Source organism: Andrographis paniculata, unplaced genomic scaffold (genome assembly GCF_009805555.1).
Source record: "Andrographis paniculata isolate CXL003 unplaced genomic scaffold, ASM980555v1 Contig74END, whole genome shotgun sequence".
NCBI lineage: Eukaryota > Viridiplantae > Streptophyta > Magnoliopsida > Lamiales > Acanthaceae > Andrographis > Andrographis paniculata.
In genome coordinates, this window is record NW_026137611.1 from 5,275,354 (window position 1) to 5,297,488 (window position 22,135).

At 33.2% G+C, this 22,135-nt stretch overlaps 1 protein-coding gene across 1 annotated transcript; it reads right to left on the reverse strand.

Annotated features, from left to right (window-relative positions):
* Positions 1 to 9,727: 9,727 nt before the first annotated feature.
* Positions 9,728 to 13,460, reverse strand: LOC127266001 (choline-phosphate cytidylyltransferase 1-like). Its single transcript, XM_051296064.1, has 8 exons — positions 13,167 to 13,460; positions 12,594 to 12,707; positions 12,126 to 12,221; positions 11,370 to 11,412; positions 11,090 to 11,245; positions 10,865 to 10,945; positions 10,261 to 10,371; positions 9,728 to 10,143 (listed from the first exon to the last, which is right to left on the reverse strand). The coding sequence occupies exons 1-8, from the start codon at positions 13,334 to 13,336 to the stop codon at positions 9,988 to 9,990; spliced, it is 927 nt and encodes a 308-aa protein (XP_051152021.1). The 5' UTR covers positions 13,337 to 13,460; the 3' UTR covers positions 9,728 to 9,987.
* Between the last annotated feature and the right edge of the window lie 8,675 nt (positions 13,461 to 22,135).

Here is a 22,135-nt window from a genome sequence, read left to right on the forward strand (position 1 = left end):
GATCTTACCAAGGCAAGTAATATATCTCAACCGCCACCTCATAAGTCAGTTTAATTTGAGTTTCAATTGTTTTTTGCGCATATGTCTTGCTATCCACATTCAAGTGACCCTTTGTTCTACTAAAATATATGGATATTTTATCACCTAGACAATCTCAGTTTCTATAATACCCAATCCATAGTCAAGTTAGTCCATTAGGTATTTTGTTAATTGAATATCTTAATGTTGTTGTTGCCAATAAGATGATATTCTGGATGTGATTATTTTTTTTGTTTTTATCTTTGACATGAAATTTGTTAATTTTAGTTTTCGATTTGACATTAGTTTCGTAATGTTTGGGCTAATGATGAATTTATGGTAAATTTTGTAAGATCTGTGCAAAATTTGAGTAATTTGATTAATTGTGTTTGGTGGTTAGGTGATCTAATCGAATCAAGTTCTACGAGTCAATCGTAGTTTAGTTGGTTATCTTTTCTCTAAGTGAGGTAAGGAGTTAAATTATGCATCTCTGAAAAATGAATAGGTCATTTGAGTAAATGCCTGAATCGAATAAGTTATTATGATTATGTCTTGTATCTGAAACCTAGTGTACTTATTTTGCTATGGTAGTATTAATTGCTGATGAAAGTTGATATGATATATATAGTATGTGATTAACTTTTTATTGGGTCATCGATGCCGTTATGGAAAAATAATTGTTAATTGTTGGTGTATGAATATGTTATTTAAATGATAAAATATAGTTGGTCAAATTGTTTAAGCCATGGATTTGGCTAAATTTAGCCATTGATTGACAAGTCAACTAATAAATTGTATAATCCGTGAATTAGCTAGGCTTAGCCATTGATTGGTAAGTCCGTTGATAAATTGTGTAAGTCGTGGATTTGGCTAGACTTAACTGTTGATAGACAAGTCGACTAATAAATTGTGTAAACCGTGGATTTGACCAGACTTGGTTGTTGATTTACAAATCATTTTATAAATTATGTAATACATGAATTTGGCTAGACTTAGCCGTTGATTGACAAGTTGATTGATAAATTGTATAAGCTTTGAATTTCGCTAGACTTAGTCGTTGATTGGCATGTAGATTGATTTGTAAGCCGTAGATTTGGCTAGACTTATCTGTTTATTAGTCAAGGTTGACAATCGTAGAAGAGAGTTAAAACATGATGACCTATATGAAAAGATCTCTGAAAGAGCAAAACCATGGGTAATATTGTTATTAATATTGTTGTTAAGTATCACTACTCATTGCTTATAATTTTTAGCATGCATTGAAAATGATTCGTGAAATTAGATTTTTGAGTCAAGAATTTGATCAGATTAGAGAAAAGTTGATAATTTCCTAAAAAAAAAAATTGATTGGCGACAGAGTTTAAGGAAAAAAGATATGTGATTAGGAATAAACAAGTTAACACCTATACGCGTATATACAATAGCGCGTAATAACACTTCTTAATGTATTTCATTATAAAATATCCGGACACTAATTTGTATTTACACAGGGATAGAAACAACCCTTCTTTCATTAAAAATCCAATTGGGTACTCGTTGGTGCAAGATTTAGGCATAGTGAAAGTACGAAACATCTATTTCGAGAAGACGACAATCAAGAAGAGGTACTCTGGAGTTGGAAACTTCCAACCCATATAAATAAATAAAAATGACATTAATGGTTGCATAGATCTTTGCCCATTGTTTTACATCTCATTTCTATGTTGATAGTATTTTGTTTCAAAGGTACTCTCTCTCTCTATATATATATCTATCTATATATATATATTTTTTCATGGCCAAATACTTGAATTTAAATTTAATTTTCATGGTATGTGTTTTCATAATAGAATACTTGAATTCAATTGAAATTTTCCATTCTTGATATTGATTGAAAATTGGTTTGATAGTTTGTACATGTAAAGACTAGTTAAGGTATGTCAATATGATTTCTTTACCAATAAAACCATCGAGCAACCGTGGAAGCGCTGTGTACATTCTAGTTGGGGTTCCTACAGTGTCCAGTGTGTTATTTTGTTTGTAGGCTAAGGTACTTGGCCCCCACAGGTCAATTTTTGGATTTTTGGGATGGTTTTGTGTATTGAACTTTATGATCATTACATCTAGAATCTTATTCATGATCCCATGAAAATATATAATATTATACACTGGAAATTATCCATATTACATATAAAAAGATAATATAATACAATCGTTTAACCACTCAACACAAGAACAACTATTACTGATTCAGTTTTTAATTACAGAACTTTCAAGTGATGATTTATTGGAAGGAAGTTCTAGATAACATGCATATATTCCTTCTTACACACACACACACACACATATATATATATATATCAATGTATGAATAATAGTGTAATTAATTATTAATGTTCTAAAAAAACATGTTTTTGTTCTTCCTTGTTATTCATACAAAACCAGGTTTGAACTTGTTAATTTGAATTTTCATTTCTCGACTCTATTTCTATCTAGTGTACACTCTCAGAAGAACCTCGTCAGTCTATTTGTAGTAAGGTAATTGGGATTGCTTTGTTTTGATGTCCCGCTGTCACACAAATGAATTTTCATGTAAGGCTTTTTGTACAACAACTACTAATAGAATGTGCAAAAAAATATAGAATAATAAACTGGATTCAGATAGAATTCTACTGCCAAACTTTCTAGTACAACATCTGATCCAAGAAAGACTGAACAAATATCATGTATAGTCCAGGGTAAATCCGATTTTTGTAGAAAAAGACATGTACAAGTGTTTCAAGCAATGTCCACAAATCAAGTAGAGCAGTCGTCATAAAACAATCAACATTCATATTCTGAATAATAAACAAACAAATGTACAAATAAACCACGAGCTTGTCCAGTCTCACCATAGAAAATAAATAAAAAGATATAATATGCTAAAATACTTTCATATAGAAATTTGAATTTTTTTAAACATAAAATTAAATCTATAAAAAAATAAAAACACAAGTAAAAAGGTCTTACTCAAAATAATCCTCATTCCATCAATAATGAATATTAACGGATGTTTTCGCCATCATAAGCCACCCATTGATTATTGATGAGGTGAAAAAATTGCAAAAATAACATCCGTATATACTTAATTATAACTTTTATCGTGTATTTATCTTGCTGGTTAAATATATCTATACATTTATAAAAATCATCATTTATGTCATTTGGTCGTACGTGATGTTCACACAATAGTTGTTTCACGTGCGATCACGCACAACCATAGGATATAAATGACGATTTTTGCAGATGTATATAATATATTTTTGCAAACGAGATAAATAAAAAATAAAAGTAATAATTGGGTATACGATGATAATATTTTTTACAATTTACCATGTGAATAGTATATGAAAATTATTTTTTAATTAATTTTTTTATTTTTATTAAATACAATAAGAATAAAATATGATAAAAAAAAGTAAAATTTTATTTCTTAAAAGATACTTCCTCTTCCGTCCCTTGCTAATCTATCTAGTTTTTTGATCTGTCTCGTAACAAAGTATTTATTTTGTTTTTTAGAAACTGTATTTTCTGCTAACATTAAAAATACTTTTACAACTTACAATATATTACATAAATGTTATTACAACGTTATTTTACCCAATATAGTACTAATATTATTAAAACTTCATAAAAAAAAACCAAACTGATAAATAGATAAGGAAGTATAAAATATTTAATTAGGTGAAAAATATAGAGATTTTAGTAGGTTCTTTAGTGAGTGTAAATATTTATTCGTATGGAAGAGAGAGGAAAGAAAATTAAAATAAACTCTGAGTAGGTTTCTGTGTTGGAAATGACGTTACAGTGGCATCAAAGAGATCTGAAATCTCTATATTTTCCACCTTATTAAACATTTCATATGTTTAAAAAATAAATATATATTCTTTATAAATATTATAATATTTAATAAAAGTAATATTATTATTCCTTGTCTGATCTAAATTTATGTTAATTTTTCTTTTCTGATTGTCATAATAGAATATTTTGTTTCTTTTTTAGTAGAAATATCAATTTTTTTTTTTTTACTATACAAGAAAAAAAAAATTCAATTTTTACCTATTTTTCTTAAAATTCATATAAACATCGACGAAGAAAAAGGTATTTTTTATCAATAAAAGATTAAATAAAAAATAATTTTTAAATATTATAGTTACATAATAATTTAGAAATTTAAATTTAAATACAATAAAAAAAAATACATAATATATTTTTCAAATGGATTAATTAAGCTATTGATCAAACTTTTCTCATAAAATACCAAAATAATATAAACATAACTATTAAGAAATATATATAATTTTTTAATTAATAAATTCTTATAAATATATTATATGTAGTATTATAAATATAATTTTAATATTTATCAAATCTAAAAAAGCAACCTGGCCCACCAAGTTGTCAAGTACTGCGGGGAGGATCGCACATTAGAACACAGACAATGACTCATGTATCGTTGTTATCCATGTCTGCAACAAGGCTTTTTGTTTAGCCAACCTATAAAAAAATTATATGCTTTGGCTTCATTTTTCAAGTAAAAAATCGAAGAGCACTTCAGACTTAATGCAATATACGGCTTCTTCCTGCTAAGAAAGAAAAGGACAGCTACTGTGTTCAATTTCTTTTAAAATATTTTGGCCAAATAAAGCAGATGCATGAGACTCAAGTCACGTCACATGATATTAACGGATAAATTGTCGATGGCTTAAGAAAGAACCATTACATAAGCTCATCGCTCATTCTCGTTGCTGATTAGGTAGGATACAAATTATTTTGTGTAATATTGGATAAATTGTAGTGAGACATATATTATATATAATATAATATATTTGTATCTCTTAATCATTAAATGTCAATATGATGTTTTATCACTATATAAGTGTAGGTAAAATTATATATTTATAATATTTGTCCCGTAAGGGATGGTCTGGTGGCGTGGGGTTGGACTTGTAACCGTAAAACACCTGTCAACTAAAAAATATTTAAGTTCAGTCTCTCTCCATTTTGAAAAAGCATTGCACTCCTTACTTTTCATTTCACTTTACACTTGACTCCTTAGTACCCATTTTACCCATGAATCACCATATAATGTAACGAATATTATATGTACTCTCATTATTTTTATATAAACCTACATTATCTAGTTATGTACTCCAAAATTATCACGTTGTACAAAGAAAATTTCAGAGTAATGTGCCTCGAATCTTTATTTATGTACTAGAATCAGTTACAGTAATTTAAACCTAAAAATAAAATAAAACCCTAATGAAACTCACCATCCGACTTTGTGGATGAGTTATTCTTCCAAACTCTTCCCCTTCCACGCTGCCCTCACCGTCGAAGTCCTCTAGCGAACTAATTGCTGCCGAGCCTTCCTACAGAAACCTCCGCCGCCGTCGGAAGTCTTCCCTCACCGCCGAGAGATCAACTCCCAGTAAAGATGTCGAAAAAGACTTCATTCCCAAGGCGGAGTTCAAAAAAGTAAGTTAAAGTTTATGGTAGAATCGATTGTTTGAGTTCACAGTGTACTTGGATCTATTTTATTTGTGCCTTTGTTGGATTTGTACAAGCCTCGGTGACGGATAATCTTACTTTAACATTCTGAAACGACGTTATAGCCATTGTTGAATTTTTCAAACTGTATACTTCATTTGTTTTTGTCAACATTTTGTTTACAACCCTAAACTATCGGGTTCAAATATTTTTAGTAGTATATTTTGATGACTTGACGTCGTTGGGTGACTACGCTTGGGAAACTACGTGTCATCGGTACCTACTGAAATTTATGCGGGACTTCAAATTAGGGAAAATTTACTTGATTGGATGCACCATGGGCTTTTTAGTATTCATTTAATTTATATATTTAGGTGAGAAAAACTTGAGATAGTCTATACTTATTGAAATAATTGGTTTTCTTCATTGCATGCCTGGATGAACGAGTGTACTCCGGCACTCGAAAAAAGCAAGAGGACTACCTAAAGTGCCCCGTTGCTTCAGATGGCTTCGTAGCAGACGTGTATGGATATAAACTGAGAGCTACGCTTTAGAAGATACAGACTGTTACCCACTAGACAGCTGGGTAACCGAATTTGATGATGTCAAGGCTTATAGGGCAAAAGTTGCTGCAAGAAATTTTAACAGGGCACCTCAGAGGGTCTGTCTAGTTCAATGTGAATGATTTAGGTGAAATTTGTTACAATTGGATTGATGAATAGCTAAGATTTGTGGCCAAATAGGGGTACTTATCGTTTATATTATATTTTGGAGTAGACTTTACTAATCACCGACTATTTTAAACTAACATATGATATTTTAAGAAGTTGTCTATATGTAATTGCATTCTGCTCATGTATATGTTTGTATACATGATAGGTTGGCAAGATATCATGATTGAGTGTCAACAAGCCCTAGGCCGAGACCACATACTCCCAATGATAATATTTATATTTTTATTTCACTAGTTTATATACCCTTGTATGTGATTTAGACACTCATGTCATGTGCACAGATGTACTAGAAGAGACCAAGTACCCATATAAGTAAATAATATACTTTGGTTGACAATATTCCCTAATTGGGTATCGAAAAACCCCTAGGCCGAGAGCACATACCCTCAATGATGATGTTTGTACTTTTATTTCACTAATTTATATACCTCTTAACTAATTGAATCCATTCGTATAAGGAATATGATATCTAAGTAACTTTAAACGTAATTGATGTATATTAAGAAGACGTTTACTCACTAAATTATTCTGAAAGCACCAGTGGACCGGTAACATTTACGCATCAATGACTAATATATTCCCTATAGTGTGGAAAAGTTCAATATGTCTCACAACTAAATACTTGATATCCCTTATACCCCATATTTACTATTGTTGGATGTTACATCTCACTTTCAGAAATTTTTGGACAAACAATCACCATACAAAGAACATGTTAGATCTTCAATTATGCACTGACTTTAACATATATATTACTTTTGGTCACCTAAATATATGTTATTTTATATCTGTTGTAATTGACGTTCTCACCCGCTATTGAATGTGTTGATAGGTTCTTTCAGATGTCATCTCGGGAGTATCCCCTGTCTACAAAGTGGGTATAATGTTATCAACTCGTAGTTCTTTGATCCAACAAAAATCATTGACAAATTTTGCTCATATTACTTGAATACCCGTGTTCACATTAATAGTACTTGTACACAATTATAAATACTTCCATACACAAAGATGCACCCCCTTACTCGGATATGTATACACCTGATATTAATGAATATACTCTTTGAACGTCACAATATACTCATATTTTCATTGCAGCAACTCTTTCAACAATATTAAATACCTTCATAAATAAATTTAATATATATGATATAACTTCAAATAAATGATAGGGGTACACTCTGGGTCATGTTATACCGTAATGAGTACTTAGGGGACATAAAAGACCTAAATTATTATGTAGAATTTAATAAGCAAAATCCCGTGTAATATATTGTTGTTGTTAATAACTATTACTCCTGGTCATATTTAATATAATTACAATAACATGTAATGTACTTTCGTTATGAATTCTGTTTTATACTTTGGAAGAATTATTTTGGACTAATATGTACTCTGGAAAAATAGTTGTGTACTTCCAGTAAAATGCAGAGGAATATCATCGAATTTTCAAATCATTCAATAGTGGTTCCATACATAAATTACATTCAATGTACAATCTTTCATAAACAAAAGAAAATTCCAGCCATAAGAAACATGCAAGAAATACCTACAATAAAATCTCCTTGCAATTTTTTCATTTGTGTCATAACGACTTGCAATTTTTTTGGTTGTGTCATAATGACCAAAACAATCATATTTTTTAATCTGTTTTATCTGTTGTGATTCAAATCGCATTTTGCTTTGGCCAGGTTGGAAAAATGATATGTGATAAATTATCTTTGTCTGCAGGTTGTTACGCCACATCCATATCATGGGTCCACACCGGGTTAATTGATTCATCATAGACATCACATGTTGCCGGATAGAATGAAACATCCCAACAAAATGTAATGACCTTGCTGAGCACACACAACTATTCAACGACTGAGCTATATTGCTATTTATTATCCTCTAACAAGTCTTTTAAAGTGGATAATTCATCCGACACTAGCGCTGTAATTGTGCAATGAAGTTTCGGGCAAGTGACATGGTCTCTGCAATATACATTATATGTTACTTAAAATCCTTCTATATAGGGGCATAACCGGCTTTGTTAAAAATGGACGTCCATCATTTCTTGTTGTGCATCGGATATCTCCGCACTACCTATATAAAATGTAATTAACTTGTTATACATATCATAATATATAAACCTGGACAATGAGAATGTTTCGTGCAAAAATATATTATGAAATATTATCAACCAAAGTATATAAATAAATAAAACTTCAAAGTACATAATATTCCAAAGTAAATTATTTATTGTCAATTATTTATTTATTATGATTTATCAATTATTTATTTAAAAAATCATAAAAATAAATATATATATATAAATATAAATATAAATATAAAAAATATCCTTTATTTATTCAAAAAAATATTTAAAATATTTTAAATTTTTTATTTGTATAAAATTTGCACAATTTAGGTCTTTGTTTAAAATCAAAATCAATTTTAGACAAAAAAGATGTTTCGTGCAAATTTACATTAACGGGAGTTTTACGCAATAAAACTAAAAACACACAATAATGTTATATAATTAAAACTAAAAATAAATTTTTATATTATAATGTTGAAATAGATTAAAAATCATAACCCAACATACCCATAGATTTCCTTCCATTTAATTTTTCATTCCCCTTCACCAATAAAGAATCAAAATTGGAAGAACATCAGCAAGACTATGTTTCTGCTTCATAGAAAGGTATCATAAAACTGAATTTACCGATTTTAAACTACAACACCATTTTGAATTTTGCCACTGTTTATATTTAAAGACATCCACATCATCTCTCACAAAAATCACATTAACTACTAACTTTTATTTATTATTCTCAAATTTCCAAAACTCTGCCACTAAAAAATAACAAAGCTCTATAATTTCGATAACCACGCTGTATTCAATTTTAAATACTGAAGACTAGCCTGTCGCATACTCACGAATACAACCATGTATTTCACGTTTGCTTCATCAATCATTCTACATTGTATGTATATTCATATGCAGAATTACAATACTTAATTAATCAATGTCGTACTGACAACATATAAAATATAAACAGGTAACACGTAAAATATAAACAAATTATAAAAACATATAAATTGACATAACACATACTATGATTGATCTAAAAAAAAATATTAATATAATGCAAACACAGCATATTAACCACAATAATTTACACAAGGCACAAAATAATTAATCTCAACACAAAATGTATATTTATACAACACACAAAAAAAAAAAAAATGAACTAACAATATAAACTGACAATACATTATAACAATCTACTAATCACATATTACATGTATTAATTCAAATTATGTGACGACAATCTACGTATCATGTGCCGTAAAAATGTTGATTAATTCCCAATCAGCACCTAACCTATATATATATATATATATATTTCCATCCTATATACTCTATTCCGTTTTCTCCCAAATGCAGAATTCTATGCCCAATAGATATAGAAAAAACATCCAAACAAAGCCCATAATTCCTTCCATTCATAGTTTGGCTTTGGCAGCTCTAATTCATTCATAGTAATAAACACTAGACAACAATAAAAATAAAAACCAGCAGTGCAAACATATAGCAAATGCAAGCCATAAACCTCGCAAGATCGGTAGAAACATCCCACCCCGACACACACAGGCAGAACAATTTACCTCCAGCTATTTAGCAATATCTTAACTCCAAGTATAAAACCTGGTTGACTACAACCTTTGAGACAGCAGATCACTTGCCGTCACTCTCATTAGATTCATCATCGTAGTATTCTTCATCTGTGTCGTAATAGTATGCATCTTCGTCACTATCCTCGCCATTTTCAAGCAAGCCCATCACCTGTTGTCCTCTTAAACTCTCTTGAATGCGGTCTCTAATGGCAGTTCCCTGAGGAATACAAACCCGGAAAGAAAGACGTTAAATGTATATGTGCAATGTAGCACATAAATTTTATTGTGAAACCTTGAGTATGAGAAAGGGTGTGACTTCAACTATGCTACTCACCATTTTATGACATCCTTCCTCAAACATTTCAAGGAATCCGGCAACCAGCCGATCAGCATTTTCAACCCACATATTACGACGAACACGTGCTGTCATGGCTACAGTTTGTATCTAAAAGACAAAAGATTGAAGACACAATGCAGTCTGAGTAAGTTTGCGACATGAAAATGGACAATGGCAATGTCATACATATGCTAACATGATAAATCAAAAACACATTAGCAGTCGGAAACAAGAAAAACAATAACCAGCATGCATCTTTCCCTTTATTAGTTGAAGCATAACCCAATGACCACAATTTGGTCATTATAAGTACTTAAACAAGCCAAAGAACATCTGCTTTCAACTATTGTGGCAATTTTATTGTCAAAGGAACTCGGTACCACAATCATATTGTCAATGGAATAAAACATTGGATCAAAATACTTTAGAAAACTTCATTCTTCTTATATAGTTCTTTTCAACATAGATACTTCATGATGGAAAAATGCAAGTTCCTATGATCTAATTTTTTGATTCAACCAAGCTAGTTCACTGAAACAGGACCCGGAAGGAAAAAAAAAAAAAAGAAAAGAGCCAACAGGTCAATCACAAGAAATTTTACCTTCTCGCCGACTTTTTCTTGATGTTCTTTGACTTTCTCCTGTAGTTTCTTCAATCGCATATTCACCCTCATTCGTTTTTCCTGCCACATGGACAATAAAAATCATAAGCACCCTTCCTCACTAACTGTGCAAAGTGATCATATCCTGGCAAATGAACAAAGCAATGTACACTGTACACCCGAAACAAGTCATGACAGAACAAGATGAGTGTTTAGAAATCCTGCCTTTACATAGCTCAGATTAAGCTCCTTCCTTGAATATCCACGATCTAAATTGCGCATCACATATTGATTATAATCCTTTACTATCCTCATAATAATGTCAGAAGTCGAAATTCCTTCAGTTCTTTTAGTTTCTTTAAATCTACCAGCAGCTTTGACCTACATGAGAAGTAGGTAACACACGGTTATCAGGTAGAAAGAAAGTACAGCAGAAAAGATCACCAGCATACATAAAAACAAAATGCAGGGTACTATAGAAGGAAGTCTAGAATTCCACACTTACAAATTCATAAACATCATTTGCAGTTCCACTTGCATCAGCATAGCTGTGATATGAAAGTTATATCAAACAAGCGGGATAAAGAAAATATACAGCTCAGCCCACAAAAATCAAACTAAGGGCAATGACTTGTGCACCATGAAATGACTCAAACATGCTAGCATCTATGTTACTTATTTCGTTTGATCCGTTATTTTATGCTTAAGCAACTTGACTCCTTATACATAGCATGATGCAAACCTTTACTTTAAGCTATGATATACGTCTGTGAAAATCAAATCTTAGCATTTAATACTCGAAAGATTAGGAAATCTAAGATGTGGTGTTTCAAATCCATCCCCTGATTAATTTATTTTTTATTCCCTCTATATAATCATTATCACATGAATGCCTTTGTAGAACTTGAAATAAGAAGTATATTAGCTTTGAATTTATTAGTTTTATGTAACAACATAAACATCACTGTATAAAACTTTAAAAACTTCTGGAGTGGGAAACAACACAAGCTGGACTCTCAGGCAATTAACAACACTCATCCAGTTTGCCTGCGGGAGCTGTTGTCATAAAATTTACAAGCTCGAAATAGAGAAAGAGAGACATTGTGAAAAATAATAAAGCTTATACTCATGAACTGCTAGGAATTAGTCACAAGGTAACTTTAAGATTATATATATCTAACATTGATCACTTCTATTTATTCAACACTTTCAGACACCGAATATAACATGCTGTGGAATGTCTTTAAATAAGAAATCTTACGGAAGAGCATCATGAGCTACATAATCGATTTTGTGCTTGTCCAGAAACTCTTGGTCTACTACCCATGGGGCATCAGGAATGACCTCGTCAACCCACCTGAAAATGGAAAGTCCAATGAATCGGGAAGGGGGTGTACTGACAGCTTACTAATTGCAGTCAATTTGATGTTGCATAAGCATTTTGTCATCTATAATAATGTAAACATCACTGAGCCTACCAACTCTGTCTACTCTCTCCACACACGTGTGGGCGCATTGCGCACACACACACACACACATTATGATCTAATTGATCTCCAATCTTGAACACGTGGAAGTGTATTTATCGCTTCATGCGCTCAACAATCTAACAACCTAACAATAGCTAGAATGCGTTAGAATATCAATAAAACATCGCAAGGGCTTCAAATAAACCATATAAAGCTCCATAAAATTAAGACACCAAAGAAACCATGGGAAAGGCACCAACTTGCAATGGCGAAGGGATTCATATCGCTCTGATTCAGTCATAACAGTCTTTCCCTTGAACTTGTGAGTAACCTCATCACTACAGCAGCCTACCAGCAAATAAGTATTTGGGAACCTAAATTAACAAAACAAGAACATCCAATCAACTAAATCACTGAAATAAAAATAAAAATAAAAACAAAAATAAACCAATCAATCAAACAAATATAAGTCTAACTACTCAACATAGGATTGAAAATACCACAAGCTAAAACAACAAATTCATCCAAAATCATTTCATTAGACATTTTAACGCGTAATTGCAAAAAAGGAAGTGCTGCGGCCAATTGAAACAAGATCTTTCAAATTCCACTTAGTGCATACAATTAACCAACAGAAGAAACAAAAATACAGACGATTCAGACGAGACCACACACAAATTTTTGAATAAATAACTGTATACACCAATCAAAATACTAGGAAAACGGAATATATTCACACGGGATCTCTCGAGATCAAATTGAGGCAGCAGAATTAGCAGTTGAAAACATCAAAAGCAGGTCGTGAAAGAATGAACGTAAAAACAAAATCCTACAGCTTCTTAGCTTGTTCGAGTGAGCGAGCGTGTCCGAAATGGAAGAGATCGTAGATCCCGTCGGCGTAAACGCGGATAGGGCGATCAGGCGCTCCTACGTCTGTAGAGTTGCTGACGGAAGACTGCTGCTGCTGTTGCTCCTCTGCCAAGGCAACACCGCTCCCGCCCATCGCAACCGCCGTTGGCCCCCTGCTTTCAATTTGACTCTGCTGATTGCTTTCTTCTTCGACGGTGAAACCCAATGGAATATTCCTCAAAAGCTTCCACCGCCCCAACTTTCATCGCAATCTACTTTTAATATTTATATATATACAGTATATCATTTTTTCGTATATAAATAAATAATGAGACAATTTGAAATAAATCCCTCTCCTTGTTTTTATTCTTGCTTTCAGTCCTCGTTCAGGTTTTGATAACACTGAACTCCCCCATATACAAAAATCTTAGCATTAATTTCTCATTTTTATCTTTTTTTTTTTTCTTTTCTCATATTGCCCTTGTTTTTCTTGCCAAAACCTATTTTATCATTTTTTTTATTTCTCTCTCTTCGTTAGGATTTTTTTGCACAATGGACCGGTTCTGTCCAGCGTTCTATTTTATTTGTACGAAAAAATTTGTAATTGATGACGAATTTATGAGGAGTTTCGAATTTAAATTTCAATATTTAAATTTATTTCGAATAGGGAAAAATTAGGTAAGACGATGTTTCGATTATGAATTTTTTTTGGTGCGATAATTTTATAGTTGATTATTCCGGTGTTGATAGGACTTGCGACCGATTCCGAGAGTTTTTCATTATTGCTTTGGTAATTGTTATTCTATTTAAGGTTATAATTGCAGTAGTTTTTAACTGAATTTTATTATGATTTTTCATTAGGACATTATATATAGGAAATAAATTTTTTTTTTTTGTGTGTGTGTGTGAAGGGAGGGGGATGAGGCATTGTTGCGATTTCCTATTAGTATACGCAAGTATTTTCACGAATATATTTTTCAGATGTGTTATACCTATATTTATTAATTTTATACCCATGTTGTTTGATATTGTGTGATGCATTTATTTGAAAATACCATGATTTTGTTGGCTTATACTATTACTACTATCTATGAAGTTTGATATATATTTTATGCGTTTATATATTGAATAATGTTAAAATTTTGTAGCTATGTTGCGGTGTTTTCCAAAAATAATGAAAATTAAAATGAGTTTGCTGGATAGTTAGGTGCGCTCAACAAGGTGATTGTCTTTGTTGGAATGCTTTCAAAAAGGGAAAAATTAGGTGAAGCGATGTTTTGATTCTGAATTTTCTTTGGTGCGATAATTTTATGGTTGATTATTCCGGTGTTGATAGGGCTTGCGACCAATTCCGAGAGTTTTTTATTATTGCTTTGGTAATTGTTGTTCTATTTAAGATTATAATTGCAATAGCTTTTAACTGAGTTTTATTATGATTTTTCATTAAGACAATATATATAGGAAATAAATTTTGTGTCTGTGTGTGGAGGGAAGGGGGATGAGGCACTATTGCGATTTCCTATTAGTATACGTGGGTATTTTCATGAATATATTTTTCAGATGTGCTATACCTATATTTATTGATTTTATACCCATGTTGTTTGATATTGTGTGATGCATTAATTTGAAAATACTCTGGTTTTGTTAGCGTGACTACTACTACTATTATCTATGAACTTTGATATATATTTTATGCGCTTATATATTGAATAATGTTAAAATTTTGTAGCTATGTTGCAGTGATTGCCAAAAATAATGAAAATTAAAATGATTTTGCTGAATAGTTAGGTGCGCTCAACAAAGTGATTGTCCTTGTTGGAATGCTTGATTCCATCCAGCTACATGATGTCTATAATAAATCAATTAACTCGGTGCCGACCCATGATATGGATGTGACGCGTAACAACCTGCAGACAAAGATAATTTCCTCCACATTATCTGTCCAACCAGGTTTAAATATGGTTTGAATCACAATAGGTGAAACAAACTAAAAATACGATTGTTGTGGTCATCTAGAACACAATCGACGAAGTTTATAAGAAGATTTGAGTGTAGGTATTTCTGATTTTTTTTTTGGAAGATTGTATATTGACCATAGATTTGTGTACAATACCACTATAGAATGATTGAGAAATTTGATGATATTCCCTTATATATTACTGGGTGTATACAACTATTGATGTGTATATTAAATATATCCATTAGTGTTTTCAAAATATTTGGTGAGTCCACATCTTTCCAATATACGTTGAATATGTATAATATTGCTTATAAAGCATATTACTCAATATGAGTACATTAAATCAATTTAGAAGCATGTAACTTAGTGAAATAGAGATACAAATATCATTATTGGGAGTGTGTGGCTTCTACTTAGAGGCCTCTCGACACCCAACCATGATTGTAGCTAGCTTAAACGGCTATAGTTTGAATATATTATTGCAATAACATCGAATATTGGTGCATATCAACCAATACTAAAAACGATCATTGGGATCCTTTATTCATATATTCAATGGTGGATAAAAATATCACATAAGATAGAATAGACCTAATATATGATGTTGCGGATTATGGTAAGATATATCGATGAGTTAGTAGATAACTTATGATATATGTTTCAGTCCCCACACTTCTTATTGGTCTTGTCCGTATTATCATTTCGTAGACTAGGAAAAACATCTTCAACGAACAAATATGTTAGAAGGTATGAGAAGTAAATATTATACACAAGACATATGGGGACTATCCATACCATAAGTAAGCATTTGTCATTAAGGTATACATTGAATGTGTCCATCGGTGTTCTCATGAAAGTATGGTGATATATATTTTTTCACTACATGTCGAATATATATATGCAGTTACTTACAAAGTTTATTCTTTAATATGAGTAGATATAATCATGTCAGAAGTATGTAAGTTAATTAACTGAGGAACATATATCTTTGTTTGAGGTATGTTGTTCAAATTTAGGGGTTTCTCCACACCCAACCATAAAATTTTGCGCACCGAAATATATTTATTAATTCTTTGTATGCGTATTTCTATTACCAAGGTTTATACTTATGGAAAACCACATATGTCGTACGTTAAATTAGAAATTATGATGATCCTTAAAGTTTTTGACAAAATATAACATTAATGACTAACTACCCCAATTTTGACAATCATATGCTTCAAACATCATTTTTTCTCAATTCATGCATAATAATTAAATAAAAAAAAATGATAAATGATTCTAGACAGTCTCTTCAGAGTCTTCTGATAAAATTTTCACGACAAATTTTGTTCAATACGTTTTGACATCGTCAAATTTAGTAGCTCATCTGCTAAGCGGGTAAATTTTTGTGTTGCATAAAGCGTACATAAGTCTGCAAGAATATATGTACACCAATTTAAGTTTATGACATAACTATATAGGTATATAAGTTTCTTGTAGAAGAACGTCAATTAAAACCAGAGCACACATTATATACCATTTGTTGTAACCAAAAGCATTTGGAGGCACTAACGCACACTAGTTAAAACAAACATAATTTTCATAAATCGACAAAATAAATGCATAAACAACCTACAATGTTATAGAGATATCAACAAACACTTTCAATACTTAAGAAAGTCACTCCACATGACAAATTGTCACCAACGGTATTTGAAAAAAAATCGAACTCCACTCGCCTCATATCGTAACCATTTTACTATAAAATTGAACCTAACAAGATAAAAACTAAGATATTTTTATATACAATAAAATTACTTATAATTTAAAACACACAAAAATAACCTATATTTGAAACGATGGTAGGTTACGATGCCGAAATAAGCTCAACTAGCACCTAGGCTTATACAAACCTGACAGGCACACAACTAAAATATTGATGTTACAAAATACAAAAGCTTTAGCTTAATTTTTAAACTTTGTTTGGGAGAGGAGACCCTCTTCGACATTCCGAGCATACTGCACTTTTGTTTTATCCTTTCGGTTGGTCTTTTTGATAAAAAAAAACTTTCAATGCATTGGCAATGATGATTTCAAGGATGACGATCGAAGGCGACGGCCTACAAATGAGAGGAGAATGGTTTCTGAAGAAAATGAGTGCTTAAGATCGTGTGTATTTTTTTGGTTCTTTTTTTTTGGAGTTATTTTAATAACCGACTATAGTATATAATAATAATTTAAGGTTCATCACTTTGGAATTAAACATGTATAGCACAGAAATTTGAGAGCACGTAAGTAAAGAATGTAGGTTTACATAAATTCAACGGGAGTATATAATATATTTGTTATATAAATTCATCATTCCAGGGGAAAAATTGGTAGTAGGGAGTTATATGTAAACATTTTACAAAAATAGGGAGTGCAGTATCTTGAAATAACAGGTAGAAACTGAACTTAAATTTATTTTATCTGACAGTGATTTAAATCAAAGTGCCCATAAATAAATACTCTATCCCTTTGAAATATACGAAAATTAAAAATAATATTATATCTATATAACAGTTAAAATAAATTAAAAGTAGGTAAAAAGATTATAAAACATGTACTAATATTGGTGAAAAAATAATAAAAAATTAATTATTATTTGTTAAATTAAAATTATAAATAAATAAAAATGTTTATAAATATATTATTGCATAAATTTAACAGACAATTGGGTTTTAATACCAATCTCTATTTTCAATTTTAAATTCAGTCCCAGTCATATTTTATGAACACTATACTCTCTACTTTTTAAAAAATTTTGTTATTAACTCCCTACCCCTCACTTCTTTCCCATATTGCCCTTATTTGAAACTAGAATCAATTTTGTTTGCAATTTTTTGTGTATTTGATTTTTTCGCGCGAGAGTAATGAGAAGACGATCTGAACCCAAATCCCAGGTGCAAGAGAGAAACAGATAAGGAGACGGAGGTTTAATTCTAAACTGTGATGTTCTTTTGGTGCGATAGTTTTACACGTTGATTACAGTAGTGTTGTTAGGGTTCACAGAAGAGGGTCATTCTTTGCCAAATCCGATTCCGCCCATGTTTAGTTGAAGATGACGACCATAACTCAGGTATGATGGATCATCTTCACCATTATTTGATATTATAAGTAGATGTATTCTTGAAAATAATTTTTATCATCGATCGATATTTTTGTTTGATTCTTGGAGATTTTTTTTTAAAAGTATGACAAAATGGTGAGGTTTTCTAGCAGTAAGACATTTCGATAGAATTGTATGTATATGAAAACAGGTTGGTAATTTGCGTACGTATTTTCACGGAAAATATTTTTCTAGTGCTTTTCTAGTGCAGTATACCTATTATTAAAATATTTAGGGTTTTTATGGGCCTATAATTAAATTCTAACAGTTGGGCCCACAAATAAAACCCAAAAAGGGGAAGTGGGCTTCTAAAGGCTCATTTGAAGGAAAGGCCAGTTAATCGGTCGCTTGATTGGGCGATCCGTTAGTTGCTTGATCGATTAATTGGTCGGTCGTTTGGTCAGACGGTTGTTCAGTCGCTTGAAAGGCCGGTTAGTTGGTTGCTTGATTGGGCGACTAGGTAATCGTTTGATTGATTGGTTGGTCGGTCGTTTGGTCGGACGATGGTTTAGTCGTTTGAAGGAGCTGTGAAGTTGGTCGTTTGAATGGGCGACCAGTTGGTCGTTTGATCTAGCAACTAGTCAGTCTCTTGATCGGTCGGTTGGTCAATCGCTTGTTGTTCGGTGGGTTCAGTCGGTGAATGGTCCAGACGTTTATCCAGTCGGGTGATGGTTTATGATTCGTCCGAACCGGTAAAGTTGTTTTCGAGTCGTCTGTTCGAGCATACGGTTGCTAGTATAAATGCAACCGAAGACGGTTTTTCAGACAGTTGTAAACATGAAGGGGTTTCTCCGTTAGTTATAACTGATTGTGCACGATCTGATAAGTGATTTAGAGGGCATATAAACAAGCGGTTCGCGACTGGCAAAAGGCACCTTCAATCTGCATCAATTTCAGTGAAAATTGCTTTAGGGATCATTTTTTATTTTCTTTATGTATCTAGTTTAGTTTACATTTCGTACGGTGTCAAGGAATCTTAAATTCCAGATGTTATTGCAGTCAAATTCAAATTTCTTTCGGATTTTACTTTTTATTGTTGGTTGAAAAACAACAGCAACAATTTGGCGCCACAGTAGGAGTAAGGCAAGATTGTTGACCCTACGTCAGACAAAAATTTCATACGATTGAGGTCTGACCGAACTATCGGAAGGATCCATATGGCAGGTTCACAACCTCAAGTTTCTTCCATCACGGTGGGAGAAACCACAGTACCTTCCGTGGTTAACACGGGAGACTTTTCCTAAGCACCCACTGACTGGGTGACATATGTTCAGCAATTGAACAATCAGCAGACACAAGCAATGCAGGCAATGTTGCAAGAGCAACAGAATTTAATGCATAATATGTTAGATCAAACATTGACGAGGGTGACTCTTCAACCTACCCAAACACCACCAGCGGAATCACCATCTCGGTTACAGACGACTGTTGTCGGGCCATCTTACGGAGATAGTACGATTCCAAGTGCTTCAGCTAGGGGGGATAGAGGGAAAACACCACTGACGTACCCAAACAACATCCCTCTGGGTGCCAGGGAGTTGACCAAGTGTTGTTTGATGAGAGGTTGGGTGGTCCGGTTCACAATCCGATTCCAGTGTTTGATCATAATCCACCTAGGGCGGACCCAGAAGACATAGCACCAGTGCTGCGAGTACATTTTGGCATGAATCCTCAAACGGTGAACAAGCCAATGTATCAAAGACTTTTTCCAGAGAGAGTTATTAATGAACACCCTCTCCCGAGAAATTACAGGCCGCCAAATTTCCATGCCTTTTCGGGAGAAGATGGTTCATCAACCTTAGAGCACGTGGGTCATTTCACGGCTCAACTTGGGGAATTCGGCAACAATCCTTTTTATATGTTACAGCTATTTTGTTTATCTCTAACTAGAACATCATTTTTTTGGTTCGCTAACCTTCCATCCGGACAAACACAAACTTGGGAGGGTTTAGAAGCAGCATTCCATGCTAGATTTTTTAATCCTTTCCCGATGGTTTCACTTACGGATCTATTGGAAATCAAACAGATGCCGGAAGAAACGGCATACCAGTTCATCGAACAAATCCATTTGATGAAAGGTCGTTGTCCGACTGTGATCAAAGAAAGTGAGTTGACCAATTTGGTGGTCAGAAACATGCATTCACGACTAAGAGAGGCTTTAACAGCACATGATGTTGGAGATTTAGCCAGTTTAGCGGCTAAAGCTGGGCGTTTGGAATTTTTGTTCAGGGAGAAGGATCAGAATTACCGGCGACATAAAGCGCAGCATATGGCCGTGTGGAAACGGAAGTTTATTTGTCAGATGTTGAACAAGCCAAGAATATGGAGGAGATGACAGTTGAGATCGTACACGGGAAACCATATGTGTGTCCCAGTCTGAAGCCGATTCCCGGAACAGAAGAAAAGGATCAACCCACATTCGACGTATCTCAAGCAGATGAAATATTCGATATTCTCCTGGCGGATGGGCAAATTCGGATCCCGAAGGGACAACGTTTGGCAACTAAAGAAGAAATAAAAATGAGGCCATATTGCAAATGGCATAATTCCTTTACTCACTAGACCCGTCAATTCACACATTTTTGGAAAGAGATTCAGAGGGCTATTAAGGCCGGGCATTTCAAGTATGTCACCATGGGAGTGGAACAACCCTTTCCAAAGGTAACTACTGCTATGAGTTTTGTTCATCTTTTACGGGATTGTTGAATGGAAGACGATGATGAAGACACAAGGAGAAAGGAACGGAAACCCAATGAGAGGGTAGAAGAGAGAAATTAGTTCAAAGTTTGCGAGGGTCAGGTTGCAGAGAAATGGGAAAAGGTTGATGTCACTTTTGAAGTGAAAGTGAAGGATCAGGCGGTGGTCCGTGATCAACCAACCCGCAAACCTAAACAGGTACGAAAAGGATGGACCAGGAATCGAAAACCACTTCTGGTCGACATAGATCCGTGATTCCCAGGTATGAATCGGACCCAAATCCGTAATGCCAAATGAAGGTATGCTGCTAGGCATGGGAAAAAACCCTGGAAGGAGCGATCAAAACCGCCAGAAAAGCCACCTGAACAAAGCAGTCAGGAAGGATTGTCAATTAAGCAGAGAGAGGAAGAAAAGTTGTTTAAGAAGGCTCCATGATTTTGATGTCAATTTTGTAGGCGAATTAACATCTACCCAGAGATGAGAGAAATGAAAGATGAACCATCTAACGCTAGCATATTTTTTGGTTCGTTCTCTCAAGAGGGGATACGGGAACTGTGAATGAGGACTCGGAATACAGGGAAAAAGGATGACATGTCATTTCAAGTTGGGATGATTGACATGTGTCTTTTCAAAGAGGAAGAATGGGCATATTCGAATAGTTATATGGAGGAACCAGAATGGGCACAGATAGTAATGGATCCACATTCGGAGGCTGAACTCCCACCACCGATGATCTTTCCACCATTGTCTGAAGGTGCGATTCCTCATTTAAAGCCATTATATGTGAGCGCTCATATTTGTGGGAAGCCAATTAACAGAGTTTTTATTGATAATGGGACTATTTTTAATGTCATGCCTTTGAGAACCCTCAAGAGACTTAGAAAATGAGTGGGGGACCTGTCTCCGGTAGACATTGAGATGACCAGTTTTACAGGGCAACCGACCAAGCCGGAAGGCATATTGGTCGCTCCTATTAAGGTAGGGGCAAAGATGATTTCTACAGTGTTCTTTGTAGTGGATGCAAAGACTACTTATTCAGTCTTGTTAGGGAGGGACTGGATTCACGCTTCCAAATGTGTTCTTTCGTCACTCCATCAGCAGATAATATTCTGGGAGGGTGATCAGGTGTACAAGTTGGATGCAAACCAAAACCCTTTTGATGCTGC

Excerpts from the sequence above, each read along its gene's own strand:
- LOC127266001 (XM_051296064.1), bottom strand. The coding sequence starts at position 13,336 with ATGGGCGGGAGCGGTGTTGCCTTGGCAGAGGAGCAACAGCAGCAGCAG. Across the intron at positions 12,708-13,166 it reads CTCGAACAAGCTAAGAAGCT|GTTCCCAAATACTTATTTGC; the intron begins GTAGGATTTTGT and ends TTGTTAATTTAG. Across the intron at positions 10,372-10,864 it reads AAGAAAAAGTCGGCGAGAAG|ATACAAACTGTAGCCATGAC; the intron begins GTAAAATTTCTT and ends TTTGTCTTTTAG.